General features: G+C 39.2%; 2 protein-coding genes across 9 annotated transcripts in view; one reads left to right on the top strand and one right to left on the bottom strand.

Moving 5' to 3' along the window:
- LOC136436161 (dystrophin-like) overlaps positions 1-2,476 on the top strand; it is a 229,422-nt gene extending 226,946 nt beyond the window's left edge. For all 4 annotated transcript variants that reach the window (XM_066429949.1, XM_066429963.1, XM_066429956.1 and 1 more), the window contains one exon: positions 1,145-2,476. In XM_066429949.1, the coding sequence (XP_066286046.1) occupies positions 1,145-1,278 (134 nt within the window). In that variant the 3' untranslated portion in view covers positions 1,279-2,476. The remainder of the gene's footprint in view (positions 1-1,144) is intronic.
- Positions 2,477-9,411: 6,935 nt separating this feature from the next.
- LOC136436122 (centrosomal protein 43-like) lies at positions 9,412-20,045 on the bottom strand. Of its 5 annotated transcripts, XM_066429875.1 has the most exons (18): positions 19,937-20,045; positions 19,122-19,175; positions 18,786-18,840; positions 18,220-18,308; positions 17,495-17,509; positions 16,451-16,597; positions 16,006-16,035; positions 15,302-15,358; positions 15,092-15,162; positions 14,856-14,917; positions 14,629-14,690; positions 14,255-14,332; positions 12,739-12,890; positions 12,233-12,396; positions 11,465-11,536; positions 10,971-11,013; positions 10,741-10,840; positions 9,412-10,290 (listed from the first exon to the last, which is right to left on the bottom strand). In XM_066429875.1, the coding sequence occupies exons 1-18, from the start codon at positions 20,015-20,017 to the stop codon at positions 10,198-10,200; spliced, it is 1,425 nt and encodes a 474-aa protein (XP_066285972.1). In that variant the 5' UTR covers positions 20,018-20,045; the 3' UTR covers positions 9,412-10,197. The 5 variants fall into 5 exon arrangements, with proteins under 5 accessions (XP_066285972.1, XP_066286008.1, XP_066285988.1 ...); XM_066429911.1 differs by lacking the exon at positions 11,465-11,536; XM_066429891.1 differs by lacking the exon at positions 16,006-16,035.
- Between the last annotated feature and the right edge of the window lie 66 nt (positions 20,046-20,111).

The raw sequence follows: 20,111 nt of genomic DNA, 5'->3' as shown, positions 1-20,111 counted from the left end.
GAAGAAGGTTAATGAAACTGTTCATGCTGCTATGGAGAACATATGAGATTTGGCATGAAACTGAACCTCCCTTTCCTGTAGTCTTGTGCCTAATGATCTCTTTATTTGTGTTACCCATATACACTACCCACTATGTTCAATCCTGAAATTTTCTCTTGTTGGTTTTCCTTACACCATATTGTACTCGTTTAAGGTTTCATTCATTCATTTCCCATTCTCTGCCTCCCTCTCTCCCAGGTTCCTCCAGCACCAGATACACCTACCGTCTGTAAAAGGCACTGTAGGTGTCCCATTTTATTTTTCCCGATTGCTTCATCTACTTGTCTTTCTTTTCCTCCCCTCTTCCCTTCCTTGCTCTTTGCTCCTTGTTTCCCCTGCTCAGTTTTTGAGACAGACAGAAAACCTCTTCTGTCCACCATCCCTGAAGGGTGATTGGTTGATTGGGGAGAAGGGTGATTGGTTGATTGGGGAGAAGGTAACAAAGTTACTGCTGGTCCCAAGCACTGTCGCACATGCCAGGCTGTTTTTAGACTGGAAAATACATCTTGATCCACAGCAAACAGTCAAAACTGTCCAAGAAGACAGGTCACTATAAACAAGATTCTTGATGCTTGTGTCAATGGGAAAAATTATCTAAGGGACCACCAAAAAAATGGTAACGTTGGTCAGGTGGTCCATATGTCACAGTTTTGACTGTACTTCAAACCTTTCCACTAGACTTGGCACGCATGGGTTTAGACCCTCACCTTCAGTCATTATGGATTTCTTTGTTAGTACAGAATACTACAGATGTATTTGTACATGATTGATTCGTTGTTCAGATTGAGTGTATCAATGTATATTCTTGCTGTTACCAACATTGAATGCAAATAGAAGCCAACTATCTGCACTACCCCCCCACCCCCTTCCCCCTTTTCTGCACACTTTCCACAGTCCCTTATTTTCTGCACAGTTTTACTGGGTAATAGAATCACCGTTAGTTTGATTTATCCTTGCCTTGTAATTTATTTTAGTTCCTGATTATTAGTTTAATTTGTTTTATCGCATTTTTGAGTTCCTTTATTTTCTTTCTGTTCTCTGACCGACCCTTTTCCTCCTCTCCTCTCTGTTACAGTAAACGGATTTTCTACCCGTTGACATGCAGGGAAAAACACGGTAGGAAACCTCTTCAACATGGCGGGCGACCTCAACAAAGCTGTCGGCAAGCTTGTCACTGTCATGACTGACGAGGATGGTACAGAGATGGGCGAGAATGGGCACGTCAATAGCCTGTCGTAAAGAGTTCGAGAATAATAAGAAATTAACAGAAAAGAGAGAGATAAGAATACAGCCATGATCATGAAGAGAGAGAAAATTTAGCAGATGTCCCTGTACTAATTTTGTAAACTTGATTGTGTAAGATATGGAGATAGAGGGGAATGATGTGATTGTGACTGGAGGAAATTGTGGCGAAGAAGACAAAAAGATGTGTTGTTAAAGAGCGATACTCCTATTGCTTTTGTACTGGTGACTGAGGCTGATTGTTTTGTATCAAGACCTATCCAGGCTGGCCAGTGCTGCCTCCATCGTAGTCGGCATCATGGTTTTTTTCCTAAATAATTCTTTAAGTATTTTGTAGGCTTTCTAGTTTGTAGACGAGCTTGTTTAAAAAGCATATGTGTAGCTGGCAGTAACCTTGTACGATGAAATTCTACAGTTTTACTTGTTCTTCTATCCTACGAGACAATTGTGACGCGTGGGTTCTGTGTTCGTCCACCCTTCATGTAGCTCGTGTGGACACGACGTGTTGTAGTCAGAACCTATTTTTTCTAGCCCACACGGAAAGTAATTAAAAAAAAGGCTTATTTTTGTGAAGATAGCTGCAGAGAATGACTTTTTGGACTTGTAAAAGAAGGGCAAACGACGGAGGATCAAATTTTTGAGTGCTCAGTAATAGGGTGCTGATGTTCAACCATAAACCTCTACCCAACAGACCAGGCTAGCCTCACACTGCCTCATACCCTCAATGTACGCAGATCCCCCTTTACCATGCCGGCGCCATTGTACACAGTACTTTGTAACTCATGTACACAGTGTATTTATATCAAACCTTTATAAATATTCACTAACTCCTAGGTAGAAAGCTGTTACGTAACTGGCTTTATCTTCGACAATGTTCCCTTCCTGCACGGGAAGGCACTCATTATGACAGCCACACAAACATGTACAACCTTATGTTAAAGCAATATATATTATTATGTTAATATTCTATTTACTGCTTAATTATTTTATATGATAATATAACTCAATTTAAGTTTATTCACATTAATTGGTTATGAACTTTCCTCCTGTGATATTGATTTTTTTTTACTAGTCAACCACATGTAATTTCCCCCTAATGTTTAGTCTTTTGTACCCCTATATCAGTATGGTTAATAGATCCCCCAACTTTACCTTATTTTCTATCTTTTGGTACAAATAAAGTATCATGAATATAGAGCTGGCTGGTGTGTTTTGTGGGTGTTTCATGTTTCTGTGTTGAATGGGAGTGAAACTCTGTAATGTATCTAACACAACATTTTATCCATTTGAATATCTACCACTTTAAAAAATAGTGTCCAAACCCCACCCAGTTAGTACCAAAAATAGTCATCTCTGGTTCTGCTCAATCTGCTTTGCACTCAGGAGTTATGAGAAAGAATATATATGGGAGTGTCGATGAAGGTTAGACAACAAGGTAGAACATAGCGTCATGCAAAGTAAAAGAAGCATCTGAAATCATAGAATCATCGAAAGGAAGAAAAAGGATGAACAGTTAAAGGTCTTTACTGTGACTTCATGCCATATTGAGCTGAGGACATGTCATGGAAAACTAGCATTAACACATTTTCATTCTACTGCACTTAATAGTATCTGAACATGCATTTGTTATGTGGAGCAATCATATTCGGTTGCATGTATCAAAAGCGACCCCTATTTATCGCTGATGGTACTGCAAGTAAGATGTCGCCATAACCATTATGCACTGTACACCTGCAATAGTTAATTTGGTCACTAGGGTTCCCCACTGCAAGGCCTCAATCATTATGCACTGTACACCTGCAATGATTATGTTGGTCACTAGGGGTCCCCACTGTGAGGTCAGTTTATTTTAGACCCAACAGCGGTAATGATATTAAAGAGAGTAGGGGAAAATTAATAACCTTCGCCAAGAAGGTTATATTATCGGTGACACCAGCTGTGTATTGCAAATTGGGTCTATATGTTTGTCAAGAGCATAACTCTAGAAACCTTTGATGGATCTTCGTGATATTTGGTAGGTTCGTAGCGGTTGTAAGAACGAAGGTCAAGTTCGAAAATGGTTCATCTGGCATTTTCCTACAGTACTGCAGTAGACTTTGTATGTTTATGTGTTTGTATGTAGACAATATAACTCAAGGAACTGTTGATGGATCTGCATGATTTTGGTGGGTGCGTAGCAATGGTGGAAATGGAGGTCAAGTTCAAAATTGGGTCACCTGGCATTTTCCTACGGTACTGCAGCGGGCTGTGTGAGGGTCTGCATGGGGGGGTCCTGGCAACGCTTAACGGTAAATTCAGGCCAGCCGATAACGCTTAACGGTAAATTCAGGCCGGCCGATAACGCTTAACGGTAAATTCAGCATTTTTAGAACATGAGATACCCCTGAAGACGACGTTTTTTTGCCACTAGTCGTCCTGATCTTGTGGCAGGAGAGCTATTACGCTATGCCATTCTCGCACGCCTGCTCCGGCGACAGGAAATTTCGTATTGACGGTGGAACGAAATATTCATGATCACGATGACGTGCGCCGAAGGCGCGACGAAAATTTTGAAACCTTGACCTCCTGAAACGCTATTTCCTGCATTCTGAGGGGGGCTTTTGCTGAAGAGTAAGCTAAGTTTTATGACATCGCTATTTGAAAAAAAAAAATACAGAAGAGTTTCAGCTTGATTTTTGAGGGGCATGACGCCCTCCAGACCTCGCCGGAGCTTCGACATGCTCCCGGCGAAAATTCTTGACACCCTGAAACGCTATATCGTGCATTTCGATGGGCTAATATTTCTGGTAATGTAAGTTAAGTTTAACGATATCTCTGTGAACAAATACAGACGACTTTCAGCTTGAGTTTTGGGGGTCGACGCCCTCCTGACAATATTTTTCGACGGAGGCCCGGCATGCGCCCGGGGAAAATTTTAAAATCTTGAACCACGAAACGCTTAATTTCCTGACTTTTGAGGAGAAAACTTTGCTGGTAGAGTGAAAAATAGAAGTGTTTCAGCTTGAAATTTTGTGGGGGGCTGGGGGCAGTAACCTCCGACCGAGAGCTTGTGTAAATACAGGCTAGGGGCGCCCTACCGACATATTTTCGCCGGAGCCGTGTGCTCCTTGGAGAAAATTTTGAAATCTTGACCCACTGAAATGCCTTTTCCTGCGTAACGAGGAATTACTCAATAACGCTTAACGTTGAATTCAGGATGACAAATAACGCTTAACGAGGAATTAAAACGACCAGTAACGCTTCACGATTAATATACCGATAACGCTTAACGGTAAATTCAGGGCGGCCGGTAACGATTAACGGTGAATCAAAATCGTTCGTAACGCTTCACGAAAAAGGGCATGCAGACCCTCCTGTGTATGTATGCGTATTTGTTTGTAGACAGCATACCTTGAGGAGCTGTTGATGGTTGTGCATGATATTTAGTAGCTAGTTAGGTTTCTTGAAGGTCAAGTTCGATGATGGGCCTCCTAGCGGGTCCTTAGATACTGCAGCGTACATGTAGCTTCAAAGTTTGAGGTCTGCAAGTGCTACGGTCATGATTTTTGAGTGGTAGAGAGTTCATGGATGTCCCCCTGGATATGTGAAAGTATCTGTATGTATGTGTTTGCGTGAGGCTAGGACATGTCCTCTGTATGAACAAAACCAGACACCCGCATGTCGCCCTCAAATGGAATCCTCAAGGGAAACGAAAGAGAGGCAGGCCTCTAGGGACCTGGAGGAGAACTGTAGGTAACTGAGAAAGAGGAATATCGATGAATATCAATTATGCAAATGAATACCTAATTTGCATAATTAATGGCAAAATACTATAACTCCATAATGGTAAATGATTGGGATTTCATTCTTGTAGCACTTAGAAGTTAAATAGACATTAAGTAGACATTATCAGACATGAATTATGCGATTGAGGGCCTCATTTACATAGTTTATTAGGAAATGCTACAATAGCCTTCTTTGCTAAGATAAGACTTTCATACTTTGTTATTCATAGTGATGAGTAGTCATGATCATCCTCCGTCACTCATTCGGTGGTTTATATTTTTTATTTCATTCAGTGCATGCATGTGTGTGATTGTGTGTGTGTGCACGTGTATGTATGTGAGAGAATATGTATGTGTTTGCGTTTGAGATCAACTGAAAGCTTGCAGTTCGTGGCCAGAACTTTATTTGCAGTAGTGGACTTTTCATCATCAGGTACATTACCATATGAATGAAAACTAAGCACACAAGTAGAAAAAAGTCAGCATTGCTATTGATGAAGGGAAGATTTGTGCCTTCAGGATAAAAGAAAAACAGTTTGAAATTTTCCTCTAGATGCTACCTATAAAGATGGATTTCTTTTGCGTCATGTACGGAAGACTGGGCCCTGACTTTAAGGCCGGCTTGAAGTATCACCCTGTGTAACCTGTCAGAACCAACTCAAATTGAGCTGAGTTCACCCCAAACCAACATACCATTAAGGTGTATTATCATAATTTACCCAAATGGCTATGTCTGGTCTAGATTAAGTGATATATCGGAGCAAGAGGAACAGGCATGATTGCTATACGTAAAACATTCTTCATTTTAAAGATGTCCAAATACATGTAAATTTACCCATATATCGGGGAGGTATCAAACGTACCTTTTCAAACGTTTCAGTTGTTGGACCACAAATGAAAATTCTACAGAGCCACTCTGGGCTTCAGACAAGGTAACTTCGAGTTATGTCGTTCCTTGCTTGCCATGGAACGGCAGCCTCCCTGTTGTGGGAGAAGATGCCATCCCAGCGGGTTGGCATGTGCGAGCCTTGGACGGCTGAGCTGAGCTGTCCTATGGCTTAGGAGATCACTAGTTCTCTGTCTGGGAATATAGTGTCTCTAAAAACTAGGGCCCTTCGTGGTGCCCTTTAAGGCCGGTCTGGTCACGCCAGGCTGTGTCGCAAGACGTCACGTAACACGATGTCGTATTATGCCAGAATTACACTGAAAAAACACAAACATTGTAAAATTTCGTCGTTATAAGTTCATTTTCCCACAATTTCCCTGACTCTTCTTGCCCTCCCCTCAATACAAGGTTTGATATTGTCTGCAAATTTTATTTTGTTGTTGAAAACCCTTGTTTAGTTTCCCCAGCCCCACCTACACCCCCGCAAATCTTTACACTACCTTAAGAGCAAGCATCTTTCGTTCGTGGTTTGGACACCAAAAAGGCCATTTGGGTAAATTATGTTCATGAACACCTGTAACACAGGTGAGTGTAATTAATCTGAATGTAATGATTGACTTATTGAGAAACTATGAAGACTGGTCAGGACATTTATCAGTCAACTTGATCGTAGGCAAACTCCGGAGGCCCAGTTGCTGACGTGAGCATACAAAAAGACATTTAAGCAAAAACAAAGAAACAGTTCAAAGAAAAGTATTCTTTATTCATTACTTTGTAGACATAAACAAGAAAAGAATGTAATAAAAATACATCTACTGAATCTCATTCTGTCATAAATGATACTGCCAGAAATCTGACAAAGGAACAACGTCCAAAGTGTACATTGAAACGAACTCTCTCGTGCTTATATGCATTCACACTATCACGTAAGATATAAAAACAAACCTTATTTCAGTTAACATTAAATACATGTATTTTGTTATTTGTAACGCTTCTACACCTCAACATCCAAAAGTTTAGTGAATACACACAAGTTGGTTACAGATGCATGCAAAGCATGGCCACCGTTTCTAACAATAACAGCAGAACGGATAACTCTACTTACAATAAGATACGAAATATATCTATTTACATGTGTTTATTTAACACTCTCTCACTGACTTGTTGTAATCCTTTGGATATGCACAAAGTGAAAGTTTTCCGTTATGACACTAGTACAGATTGATTTGTCACTCTACACTGTGAATAATGCCAATTTAAGATACACTACTTCCACAGGATGTATATTTCACTTGTGGTCCAGACATTTGGGTAAATTATGTTGATGACTTTCTGTAACACAGGTGATCGTCATTAAAGTTTAACATATCTATTATCATTCTGCTAAATTATGAATATTTGCAGTACTTGTTTACAGAATCTTTTTCCAAAGTACTCATATTCAAGTTTCCATAAGAAAAAGTGACAGATATATTTATACCGTATGAAGCTCATGGGAATTCGTTTTAGATTTGTAAGATCATAGAAATACGGTATTTCTATGTTTTTGCATCTGTAAAATGGACTCCGATGAGCTTCTGCACTGGACCCCGCAGCAGGAGGAAGATGTCGGCTCTGTGATTCTTCGAACTTCTGCACCGGTCCCCCCAGCAGAAGGAAGATGCCGGCTCTGGAGGTGGGTTCACCCAGACAAGCTCGGCGACCAGCACTACAGAAACTGGTGAAAGGAACTATAACTCACCTTAGTTTTATACATCATTTTCTACTGACATTAGACAATAATTAAACATCCGCGACACCTTCACGACCAGATGATGATGATAGAACAATAACAACAACAGTAGAAGAACAACTAACTCCTCTCCCATGCCTGAATGATATATTAACGAAACGAGCCAGTATCTGTCCTGGGTATCAAAAAGGCGCCGCACATCCTTGAAACGTAAAGGCAGACAACCACAAATCGTTCTAAACATAAAGACATCCACAACGACTGACATTGCATTAGCATTGCATAACTCTCGATGTATCGACATAACCGGAACAACAAGATACATACCTGCATACCTGGTCCTCTAAACTTGAACCGAAAAGCCGCGGAATCGAGAAATCCTGTCTGAGACGTGCACGGGTATAACACACGTCTGCGGACTCACCTGGGCTTAACGTCAACAAACCTGAACTCTCTGACCTTTAACTTTAAGTTTTCTATGGTACCTGATAAACACATAACGCCGCGGTATGTTTGACGTACTGTCAAACACGTTTGCAGATTACTCTCATTTCGTATGAAAGCTCACAAGCTAACTCTAAAACGCTTCTCTTTTTTTCTAACGTTCTGTCTCCTGTGTACTAACCTACATTCTCCTCCGATCTTGAACACAGCTACATCTATCCATATTCGTAAACTCAACGGGCCACACCTGAACGTAACATGGTATTAATAAAGCGCCGCCCAGTGACAGGTGCAGGCACTGCAACCGCTGACCTCCATCCATCATCACAATCGTGCTAAACCTGACCGTGACACGACCATGCTGAAGCGCCACCTAGTGAAGGGTGTAGGTATCGCAGCTCAGGAGTGCCCAGTTGAAATAAGTACAGCATCAGCTAGAACCCAGGAGGTCTGGTGATTCAAGGTTTTATTTCATCAAAGTTTTAAAGGGCATAAGACACCAATGACATCAACATTAAGAATTTCCTGAAATTCCTTGTATGATAGTTTTAGCTGGTCCCAATGTAATCCATAGTCATAAATAATGTGTCACTGTCAGTTTTTCCTAAACTCAATGCAATGATAGCAGTTTTGGTCTAGCCTCCTGTACGTCTGGACTGTTAACCTGCATTTACACATTCTCTCGCTGGATGGGGGCGGTAATTGTCGGGTGGCTGCTAGGAGCGCGATTTAGACAGGAAAGTCTGTGATCATTACCTTTGCCGAGAAGGGTAGCGTTTTGGGTAGCGTTTGTGTGTATGTTGGTATGTAAATGACCAGCATAACTGAGAAACACCCATGATACGTCATTTGAAGATCATTTGGCGAAGGTATGAGGTCGTGGAACTCTAGTTGCTACCTGGTAACTTACAAAACAGAATGACACTTTTAAAACTTTTGTAAACTCTAATGGACAAGAAAAGGATTAATTAGATCTTTACTTCTATTTAAATTTAACTTCCAATATCAAAGATATTTCTACTTGTGAGAAGCTTGCTACAGTACTGAGTAGCCAAACCTCTGCAAATGTTTCTTGGCTCTTTCACTTTGCCAGTTACGAGAGCGACTTGGACATATATCCCTTGATGTTTATGAGCTTTTATCGTTAATTATATTAGTAAAGGTTAAATGCCTGTTATGACGGCATGCTCTAACTTAACAAATATATGTTCTTTGGAATCAAATACTTTTTGAAAGATTCTGCTCATAGCAATGTATTCCTATGTCTTGAGTAACGTGTAAACAGCAAAAAACCATACACCCGATACAATAACAATGTAGTTTAATCCATCTTATGTACAAGAAGAATGATACAACACGTGCACAATAAAGGATTCCATAAAAACTGGACTGCATTCAAAATCAACAAACTTCTATATATGAACCAAAGTTAAAATACATAAGTCCACCACATCTGAAGAACAAAAACTGCAATGAAAGATAACTCGCTTTGGATGATTTATTTTTCCATGAATCTGATATGCCAGAAATCTGGGGACATGATCGATACCCAATAAGTAGTGGTACTAAAGGTTATGACTGATATCATTAGTAATAACACAACGGGAAATATCCTCAAATGGTAAAAGTGAACTATCTAAAAGAAGTATTAAAAAACAACCACACATACATACATTGTAAGGAACGACCATCAAGACAGCAGTAACATTGTCTTCCTCACATAATACCATTGTGCCTGCTCCTTAAACATTGTAAGGCCACGTTTGGAATTATCTATAGGACTCCTAATGTAATAGTACACATGTACAGATATGATACACAATCTAGACATCATTATAGACATTCACGTCCAAAATTCTAAAATCTTAAGGAATCTTCTCTAATTTACATATTAGGTACCGCATCAGTCTTTAATGTATTACCGTTAAAGCTTTGTAAGATTTCTATCTTTGTAACAGTATCAACTAGAACTGCAAATTGAGTTGCAATTGTTTAGAACTCTTGCAATACTTGATGGTAAGAATAACTTTGTCAATGACTCTTGGATATGGCTCAATGTTGGAACGTTTGCTAACAGGACAGCACTTCCACTACGGTGTTAAAGACAGCTGAACATCCTCAGCATAGTCGAACCCACCCACACTGGCCTGCGACACTGTTCTGTCCTCCGTCAAGTCATCAAACTGGACAAAAAAAGAAGACGGGCAAAGATCACATTTATTCTTAAAAAATTAAGACAGGAGTTGACTTTTGGAAATCAAAGCAAAACTTAAGCTTATTCTTTAGTCATGTCTTGAAAAAGCAAAGTTCAAAAGCCCAAAGTTAAGGGCTACGCATATGTTAACATTATTTGGGCCCAACCACTTGCTAAAGAACTTACCAAAGCTTAAATTATTGCTGTACTAAGTACATGTTGCTGAGAATAAACTACAACCAAGCTGCAATCATGTATTTCAGCCAGCTCGCCTAGAGTTAGTCCACTTGTTTTCTCCAGGACTTCGATAATATTTTTAAGTCCTCAAATTGTCCCTGTCATACCTGATAATTGATTCAAGTGCAATACTACAAACTTAAATAATGACACAACCAACTCAATGGCACAATTTCCAGGGATTAGGCATAATTCAACTCACCTTCTCCTGGCTGTCGTTGAGTAAGTCGTCTGCCTCTATGGAAATTTCCTCCTCTATCTCCTCACTCACAGAGTGGGCTCCGCTCTGACTCTGGCTTTGGCTGGGGGACAAAAATGTTACACGTTTCAGTTTTTTTTTTCAAACTGCAAGACATCAGCTCTGCAAATTAAACATGTTTAGATAATAAAAACTAATTATTGAAAAATCACCATATCTGTATAGCTTCTCACCTTGCAAAGTCATCTTCATAGTCATCATCATCATTTGGCACTTCTGTAAACAAAATATGAATGATCATTACTACAAGAGCATCCACAAATATCAGATTTACCAATCTTGAATTAGGAAAAGAATAGCTGAAAAATTTTTCCACTAAACTGCAGAATACAAATCTGGAAATACTTGTGATTGAAAATGGATGCTTAAACAACATGCTTGCATTTTTCACTGAAGAATTCTCCAAATCAACACAAGGATATTAATGTGAGAATTCAAGGCAAGAACCGTTAGTTCTTAGAATATACTCTGGCTGTTAGTGTTAACAACCTACCACCGAGCATACTACATTTACTTCAAAGGAAGAACAGAACTCTAATGCTATCTATGAAAGACTAAACAGAAGAACGTTACTGTAAGACGCAAGCTGGAACAGCAAAAGCAAGGACTCCAGCAAACACTGAAAACTCAAGAAATCTTCACAAAAGAGAAGAAATGATGTTAGTACCAAATCCTAAATCCTTGATCTTGTTGTCTATTGCTTCCAGGTCCCTCCAGTCTGGGGATCTGTTCCCCCCCTCTGTGTGGGAAAAAATGGTACAGTCGGGCAGGGAAGAGCAATGATAACATGGCAATGTTGTTGTGGAATGAATATAAAACAGAGACAGAGAAAAGGCGAGAAATTTTCATGTTTGTGACTTTGTACGTTTCCAGAAACAACCAGTATTGGTTGAGTACAATTCTATATGTACATATATGAAACCTCAGGGCTCGAAATTCATCTTTGGAAATAGGTGCACTGGTGCACCCAACTCAAAAAATTGGGTGCACAGAAAGAATTTTGGGTGCACCAGATAGAATAACGTTGAATGTTCTTCAGAACATAATTAGAAAGTTTAACGCTGCTGACTTTCTTAAGAACTTCAATCTGTAATTCTATAGCTAACTTCAAAATTTCAAACAAATAAGACATTAAATAAAGTTCAGCAAAAAGTTATCATGCTGTTTTTTATACTTACATTTCAAGAATATTCTGTAAACTAGTGTACAATAGTACCTTAACCCTGTAGGCTACTAAAAGATATAGGTGCACCAGTGCTCCCAGAGTCAAAAATTAGGTGCACAGCTCCAATTTTAGGTGCACTGGGTGCACATGCACCCACTACATGTATTTCGAGCCCTGAACCTACTTATCAAGTCCACAAAAAATACAAGCGTATGGACGAGTAAACATATCTCCAAATTATGTCTAGAAGTAGAACAGGATAATTTTCACCTTTCAGACTTGATAGAGGGGAAGTTGTCAGTGAGCCTTTTCCAGCTCCAGCCAATGACGGAGCTCCACTTAAGGATGACAGACCACTGCTTGTCGCTCCCCCTGTTGGCTTCTTGTCGGATTTAGCAGCAGATAAGAAGCCAGAATCCTTTTCTTTGTTGTCACTAGGGAGAGGTTTTGACATACAACAGATGCATTTGTTGCTGCAGTACTATTGTATGTTGCTAGATGGTGCTTTTATTGAGTGGTGAAATATTGATAAAACATTGGCTGGGGCCCACAAAAAGGGAATGCAATGAATGTATATGAGTCCTGACTTATAACAATTGAGTAAAGGTTAATAGCTCATGGAAATGATACCTTTCCTGTAAGTTTCACTGATGCAAATGTACATTTCATTATTAAAGTAGGTTATTGTGATGATTTTTGGACAGTTACATTAGATACTAAACATTTCTAATCAATTCAAGCCATATAAGAAAGAAGAAGATCTAAGACGGCCTCACCTTGAAAACTTGAACTTGTTCTCAGAAGGGACAGGCTTGTCAAAGAAATCATCATCGTCAAAATCGTCCCCCCTGAAGTCAGTGGACCGCCCCGAGGCCTGTTTCACTTCCTGATTCTTCCTGTTCTTGGCCTCCACTGCATTTTTATCAACCTGGGAAAAAAATTTGAAAAAAAAAAGTTTTTGAAATTAACAATTTTATCTATAACAGATTTGCTTGCTTCAAAGCACAATACTGTTTCCGTTATCGGTATATCGTATTTGATCACTTGTAATTATAAGACCAAGTAGAATCTGATGAAAATGACAAAAAATGGCATAGGGAAAAGCTACTGAAATGGCTAATACAACCTATTAGAAACAATTCCTCCTCCTTTCCTATGAGCCCACTCAAATACTAATAATACTACAGCCAAGGACATTATGTAGGTCCCTCTATAATGTCCTTCCTACATCAGATGTACCTACATTAGCATATACAGGCTATAATGCATACAACAGCAGCCACTCCAGACAATGGTACAGCACCACAGCTGTCACATAGATCAGTCCGCTGTACATCAGGATAAAGGAGGTAGCAGTGGAGGGGTACAGGAGTTTCAGAACAAGACCCAAGGCAAGAACCGCCATAAGGGCCACCCTGAGGACCAGAATCATGGCTGCTTTGTCTTGGAATGTCTCAGAATGCTTGGGGCAAAAAAGGGGGAATACAGGCCATACCAAGTGGGGTGTCATAGGGGAGATGACTTGGCATATGAATTTTTCCCTGTTATTCCCATAACCAACATCCATACATGTCTAAGTATAAACAGAGGGAAAATAAAAATGATTGGGCCTTGTCAAATGTATTCTTTGGTTGTTGAATTGTGATATATAAACATGGTGGTAGATGATTGTTATGCGTACACTACCAGCAATTTTTTGGCAAAAATCATTTTCAAGGTTTCCCTCGTGTTGTCTTAAGAAAATAATATGTAATCTGAAAAAAAATTCCCATGACTTTCCTCTTGTTGCAAAATGCAGGACAACTTTACAAGTCTACAATCCCCCCCTCCCATTCCTGAAACACTGACCCTCTACCAAACTTTAAAAAAACATGAGTCTCTACACACCAGCTTAAGCAAATATTTGACCTTAATCCTGAAGTCCCTGCTAAAACCATTTGAAAATGTCATAAATCATTAATCTAACAGGATTAGACACGTGATCCCCCTTCAATAAACCTAAAGCTGTCCATCAATACATTCTATTGATTTTTACACGTCCATATTAGGGTGACCTATTTCTTTCTATTTATAGACAGCTATTCCAGTAGGGTTTAATTAACTTTTATAAAATCAATAAATTGTTGTTTCATTATGAGGTTTGCCTCATAAAACTGGAAACAAAACAGTTCAAAACAAGCAAATCAAAAATTGTTTCTTCTAGAAAAAAAAGCGGTAATGCCATATTCAAAACAACAGGGAGTGGATTTGAATGACATGTGTCACAGTTTGATTGACAGCTGTCAGATGTACCTTGGTGAAGCTGCTCTTGTTGTCAGGTGATGAGACCCTAGGGGAGGACAGGGTGATGTCAGACACATCAGAGGCTACCTGCAGGGGGACAGGAGCAACACACAGAAACATGAGGATCTCTGGCAAAAAGGATGACAAATTTGTATACAAATTAGTAAAAAATTATGTATAAACTTCATAAAAGTGGTTTGGTGTTCACAATTTTCGCAGTGACCTCTTCAACGCAAACTTAACATCACCGCAAGATGTTTTGTCTTCTGCCTACCCCCTTATTTTACCCACAAACTTAAAACCACCAGAATAGTCCATTTTCTCCCTACGGCAAAATTAACTCGCAGCAAACTTAAATGCATTTACAGTATATCATAACTCACCACACTCCTGCACAGGACGAATAATCTCTTGTACATCCCCAGGAACTCATCAAAGTCTATAGCTGTAGGGACAAAAACAATGTGGGCATGAACTTGCAACATTTAGCAATTGATGGCGTCAATAGATGTTGAACTGTATGCCACGACAACTCAAATACAACATACACCGAATTGCCTTATGAGCCTTCATAGTATGCAGAGATTTCAAACACTTTTATGTAACTCACTGTTGCTGAAGTCTTTGTCCTGTGCCCTGAACTCGTCATTGACATATCTGTCCAACATGTTTCTGTGGAAAAAGAACACTGATGTTAGTTTACTGTTAAAATGCAAGCAGAAATTTACTGCCATGTATTGAATGGGCATTTGAAAAAAGTTTAATTGGTTGACGTAAAATGAGTAGAATAGTTTGCTGCCACCTAGAGTAGTGATATAATTAACTCTTTTAAGAGTTAAAACCCACCTGTTGAAGTGAGGAAACATGTCCAGGAACAGTTGTCTCATCTCATCCTTGTCTATGTAGCCATTCTTGTCCTGGTTTGGTAACAACACAGAACATTCAGTACCCCAGCACAATGCATACTTTATCAACAGGCCATAGAACAACCTACTTCATCATGAGATTATCAAATGTGACGCTTGTGAATGTTGTGATACTATTTCATTTCCTTACCGCATCATATTTGTTGAACTTCTTTCTTGCATCCTCAACCTGCTTTGATGTCAAGTCCTGAGAAAGCAAGATAAGAATTATAAATCATATTGTTCTTCAATCAAATGTGGCTAGAAGAAACTATTTAGATATAGTGATTTTGACATAGAAAGAAATAACATCCACAGATATTTACATCACATAACAACATTGATAAAGAAATTACTGAAGGTTGCAAAAACTGCAACATATAAAATGTACATCAAATGCACAGAAAAGCATTTGTATTTATTTTACCATTATGCTAGTGAGTTAGTAGACATTAGTAATGTGTGTAAGAACACTATAGCGTATAAGCAGGGCTGTCTCCAAGACCTGTCCCTTTGTCTCGGGATAGAAAATTCACTTGTCGGGACAAAAATTTCACCTTGTCTGTCCAAAATATATGAACTTCATGACGTGGATTTGATGAAAATGTGATTTTTGTCAGCTTAAAATGAAAGATTCATGACATGAACTTTAGGAAAACATGATTTTTGTAAGCTCAAACTGACAGCTTCAACAACAAAAACTGAGAACAAAGATTGTGACGGAAAAGATTTGAAGCCAAAGACAACCCTGCGTATGAGATAGACGTCTGTCCATTTTGATAGCAAGAGCCAAGCCAAAGAATAAAACAAAAATGATAGTGAGCAGAACAAAGGGTGAAGTGTTCTAACCGATACCTTCGGGACCGTGTAGCGAACGTCTCCTGCCTTGGTGGTGTGATTGGTGGAACGAGAGAGAGCGGTGACCCCGTGATCGTCACAGGTGACAGAAAAGGTGATAAATCATGAACACCCAAGATGTGAAAGGCACCAACTTTTATTTCAAGATTTAGCAACTTCCTTAAAGAAAGGTGTCAAATCTCAAAATAAAATGATTTTTATCTATTGATTGATGTGGCTATCAAACTTTATGTGCATTTGAATTTTATGTGTGAATGTCAAAATTATCTACAAATACAATGACTTAAATATAGCTTTGTAAAACATTGGATAGGTAAGTTATATACAGGGGTCAGTGGGTGAGTAGGATCACTCCCTACTGCGAAATTAGATTCCCTTGAACTAAAATGTAGTTACAGTACTAGTATTTACAGTGATTTAAGAAGGAACAGAGAAAACGCACATCAGCACTCGCTAACGACCGGCCCTTGGCCCCACTGCTGCTCATGCGCTTCACCACTTCATTCAGCAGGGGGAGCCGCGAGGAGTCATCGGACTCCAGGATGTTGAGTTCCCTTGCAAGGGCATCGCGACCTTCGTACTTCTCTCCCTGGCGAAATGAAAAACGATGACAAAAATCAGCGAATCAAGATTTTGCAACCACACACCAGTATGTCATACTTTCATGCAAACACATCCACCGTAATCTATGGAATCGTAGCATGCTACAGAAAATAGCTCACAGATCCAAAAGTACCGTAGCCAAAACCAGGCATGTCCAAAGGAAAATGAGTTGCAAACCAGATACACATACATTTATGTATTCAACAATGTGACAAACACTGCACACTGACAGTGATGCAAATAACATTAACAACAAAAAATCAACACAGCACAAAAATTACCACCTTAAACTATTCACCATAGACTATGTTCAGAACTACTGCCTCTAGCAGTGTTAGTCTGGTATCCATCCTATTCTAGCTCCAGTTAGTTCCTATGATTGCTTCCCTGCAGAATATTCTGGCACCCATCTCCATCTGAATGTTTGGAACTGTTTTATTGTTTCATTTGAGTTTACCACAACCTGAAAGGGAAGGCACAACAGGTGCATACACACCTTTACAAGTTGCCCTCCCACAACAATCGTTTTAGGTATTGAATATTTTTGGGAGCCATGTAACTGGGATTAAAGTTTTGAATGCCTGTTTGAACCCCGCTACCAGAGGACCCTGTGACTCAGAGCCAATCAGAGCCCTCAACCTCTTGTACATTCTAGATCAATTATATTCATATGCCTATTGTTTCTCTACCACTATCACAGTACATGTATCAGCAGATGCTAGACTATTCAACAGAGACATGATCAGAGGAACAAACTGGAGCTAGAAAATAATGGATACTTTGTGTTCTATCTTTGACCATCCAAAAAGACAAGCATGAACCCCTGCACCATGCCCACCATGCCAACACACCGAGCTACATCACACTGTGCTACACTATTCACCTGGACACAACTGTCCTGTGTTCCGCACACAGATGGAAGAGAAATGTGATGTCATTGGTGAGTGCTGCTACAAATGTCACAACTTCATTGGTGAAGTAACATCTTGTCAGTCTAACTTCTGTCTAAGGTGTACTACTACTAGTCAGCAACAGGACAATGCACAGAATAGAACTCTACCAAAGGCATGGTGACTTTGTACAGGCAAAATAGCTACATGTAGGTATACTTCTACTTGAAACTCCACCTATAGCAAAGGCATGAATCTGTGCAAATGAAATGACACAAAATCATCTCCCAATGAGTGATGTATGATCAATTTCCAATTGTTATCAACATCAATGTCAATGTATTACCCTTCCATTTGCTTCCTGCAAAATAACTCTAATCTATCTGGAGAAAAACAATAGTGTAAGTGTAAAAAGGACACAATACTTCTGACATACTGCACTTCTGGAAAGAAATGTACAAACAATCTTAACTCTATACTAGACTATAGTATAGGGAATTATTCTAAATCAATTTTAAAAAGAACAGCTATGCCATTTTGCAATACATCATGGATATTGGTGATGCACATTCCAATGGTGTTCTAGACAAGTCTACTTCAGAAAGTAATGAAAAAGAGAAATTTCATTACTCAGTCCACTGCAAAATTTGACACAACTTACATGTAAATACACGCTTGATAGAAACAATGAGCACAGAAACAAAGGAAATAGTCTTACAAAGTTGGTCTCCGGGTCGAAGACTGCCAGTGAATAGTCCAGGTTGAAGTGAATGAGGAACTCTCTGACCAGTGCTGCCACCATACGACCTGAGGAGAGGTCAATGTTTAATGGATGGATGCCAGTTTACTGGCAAAGATGATGTATACATGTACTTCATTCAAGTTAGATAGGCCATTATACTTATAGTAAATCTAAATGTAATTCGAATCACAGAAGGAGTGACTTGTTAAATTGATGAAATATTTACATTGCCATTAATTGCAACTGTTGAACAATGTGATTTAGGTTTGACATCCAGGTAATAAGATATGCCAAAAACAGTTGCTGAAGCAACTGGATAAGATTTTGAAACGGTCAAGTTTAAGTTTGTAACTGTTTCAAAATTTTATCCAGTTGCTTGAGTAACTGTTTTGGTATGTTTGACAATATGATTGAAATTTGATAAGGAATATCACAGAGACTACAGTAGCACTAGTGTCAGTTACACAGATTGAACATACTTGTGGAAACACTGTAACAGTGGGTTATGAATTTTCACTACTACTTTGCTACAAATTACAAACCTTCCTTGGTGTTGAGAAACTTCTTCAGGTCTTGGTTGACCAACTGAGACTTGCTCTGAAGACAAAAATAGAACCACATTTATGGACACTTTAATAAAGCACATATCGTTAAGTTTTGGATCTCTTTTGATTATCACAATTACTAGTACTTTCATGTTGGGTGAGACATGTGAGAAGAAGTTAAGTAACTTAGAATAAAACCTGTCATAACTGTGAAATATTTTACATAGCGACTTACGTGATCCTCACTAGATGAAGCAGAGCTGAGGTATGATATAGCCTATAATATACCTGTTAGCAGATAAATATTAACAAATGAATTTTTAAAAAGTATACCTCTAAGGCCCCCTGTTCTTCTAAGGCAAGGAAAACACTTGCTCTCAGCTGAGCCTGAAACAAACATAAAGCCATTTCTTACTGCAAAATTGCATACATTTGTAGGTAATCAATATCAATCAATATCACAGGTCAATGACCTCTTCATGCCTTTATTCTGACCATCTATAGTATGAGATTAACTGCGTGAACAATGGTGTCAACCTGATGTGAAGATTCAAAATTTAAGAGCATTTTTATTCAAAATTTAGCCATACTACAAATCCATGGGAGTAGTGGCAAAGTGTGACCAACATTTTTTTTCTGATTCGCATTTACAACTACAGTAATTATGTAACGCAAAAATTATATGTAGTAGGAACTTAAAATCAAACTATATATTTGGCAAATTATATCTAGCTTGATATTTAAAACACTAAACAGTGTTGTGTTAAGTCTATAAGTAAACAACACTTCGGGTCAAGTCCATGTTTTACTGAGCTTGTTGACGTTTGACGTCATCGAAACCAGTCTCTAAAATATTTATGACAGCTGACTACAAGGTCGCAGGACGGAAATATGCGCACCAAACAAAACATCAACATCACACAGAAGTACTGGTTGTCATAGAAACGTGCAAAATTAAAAGTATCCAAAAACATGACAGATAGCAAAAACCGGTAACCATTGGCAGGTGTTCTTGTACAAGTTGGAGACTTCCGTCGTTAGGTGCCACAAAAAATCATTTTTCGGGAATTTCCCGAGAACTACAAAGCATGTATCTAGATTCGTAACATACCCACATCCAATAGCTATCACCCACACTATTTTCTTACCCTGATTTTGCCCAGAACTCCGTTAGTTTCCAAAGTTTGGGCGACAAGGTCGCGCAGTTCGGTGTCTTCGTCAGCCGACATCTTGAATTTTGTTGAAATATGGAGTCTGACTCTCACGGAATCTCGCGCTTTCTCATTTGGTGTTCGTTGGTCCGCTCAGCCAATCAGGACGCGT

This window comes from Branchiostoma lanceolatum, chromosome 1, assembly GCF_035083965.1.
Source record: "Branchiostoma lanceolatum isolate klBraLanc5 chromosome 1, klBraLanc5.hap2, whole genome shotgun sequence".
In the NCBI taxonomy this organism is placed as follows: domain Eukaryota; kingdom Metazoa; phylum Chordata; class Leptocardii; order Amphioxiformes; family Branchiostomatidae; genus Branchiostoma; species Branchiostoma lanceolatum.
The sequence above is the reverse complement of the archived record's forward strand: the minus strand, read 5'-3'. Positions and strand labels throughout refer to the sequence as shown.

Excerpts from the sequence above, each read along its gene's own strand:
- LOC136436122 (XM_066429875.1), bottom strand. The coding sequence starts at position 20,017 with ATGTCGGCTGACGAAGACACCGAACTGCGCGACCTTGTCGCCCAAACT. Across the intron at positions 14,918-15,091 it reads ATGTTTCCTCACTTCAACAG|AAACATGTTGGACAGATATG; the intron begins GTGGGTTTTAAC and ends CTTTTTCCACAG. Across the intron at positions 10,291-10,740 it reads TCAACGACAGCCAGGAGAAG|TTTGATGACTTGACGGAGGA; the intron begins GTGAGTTGAATT and ends TTTTTTGTCCAG.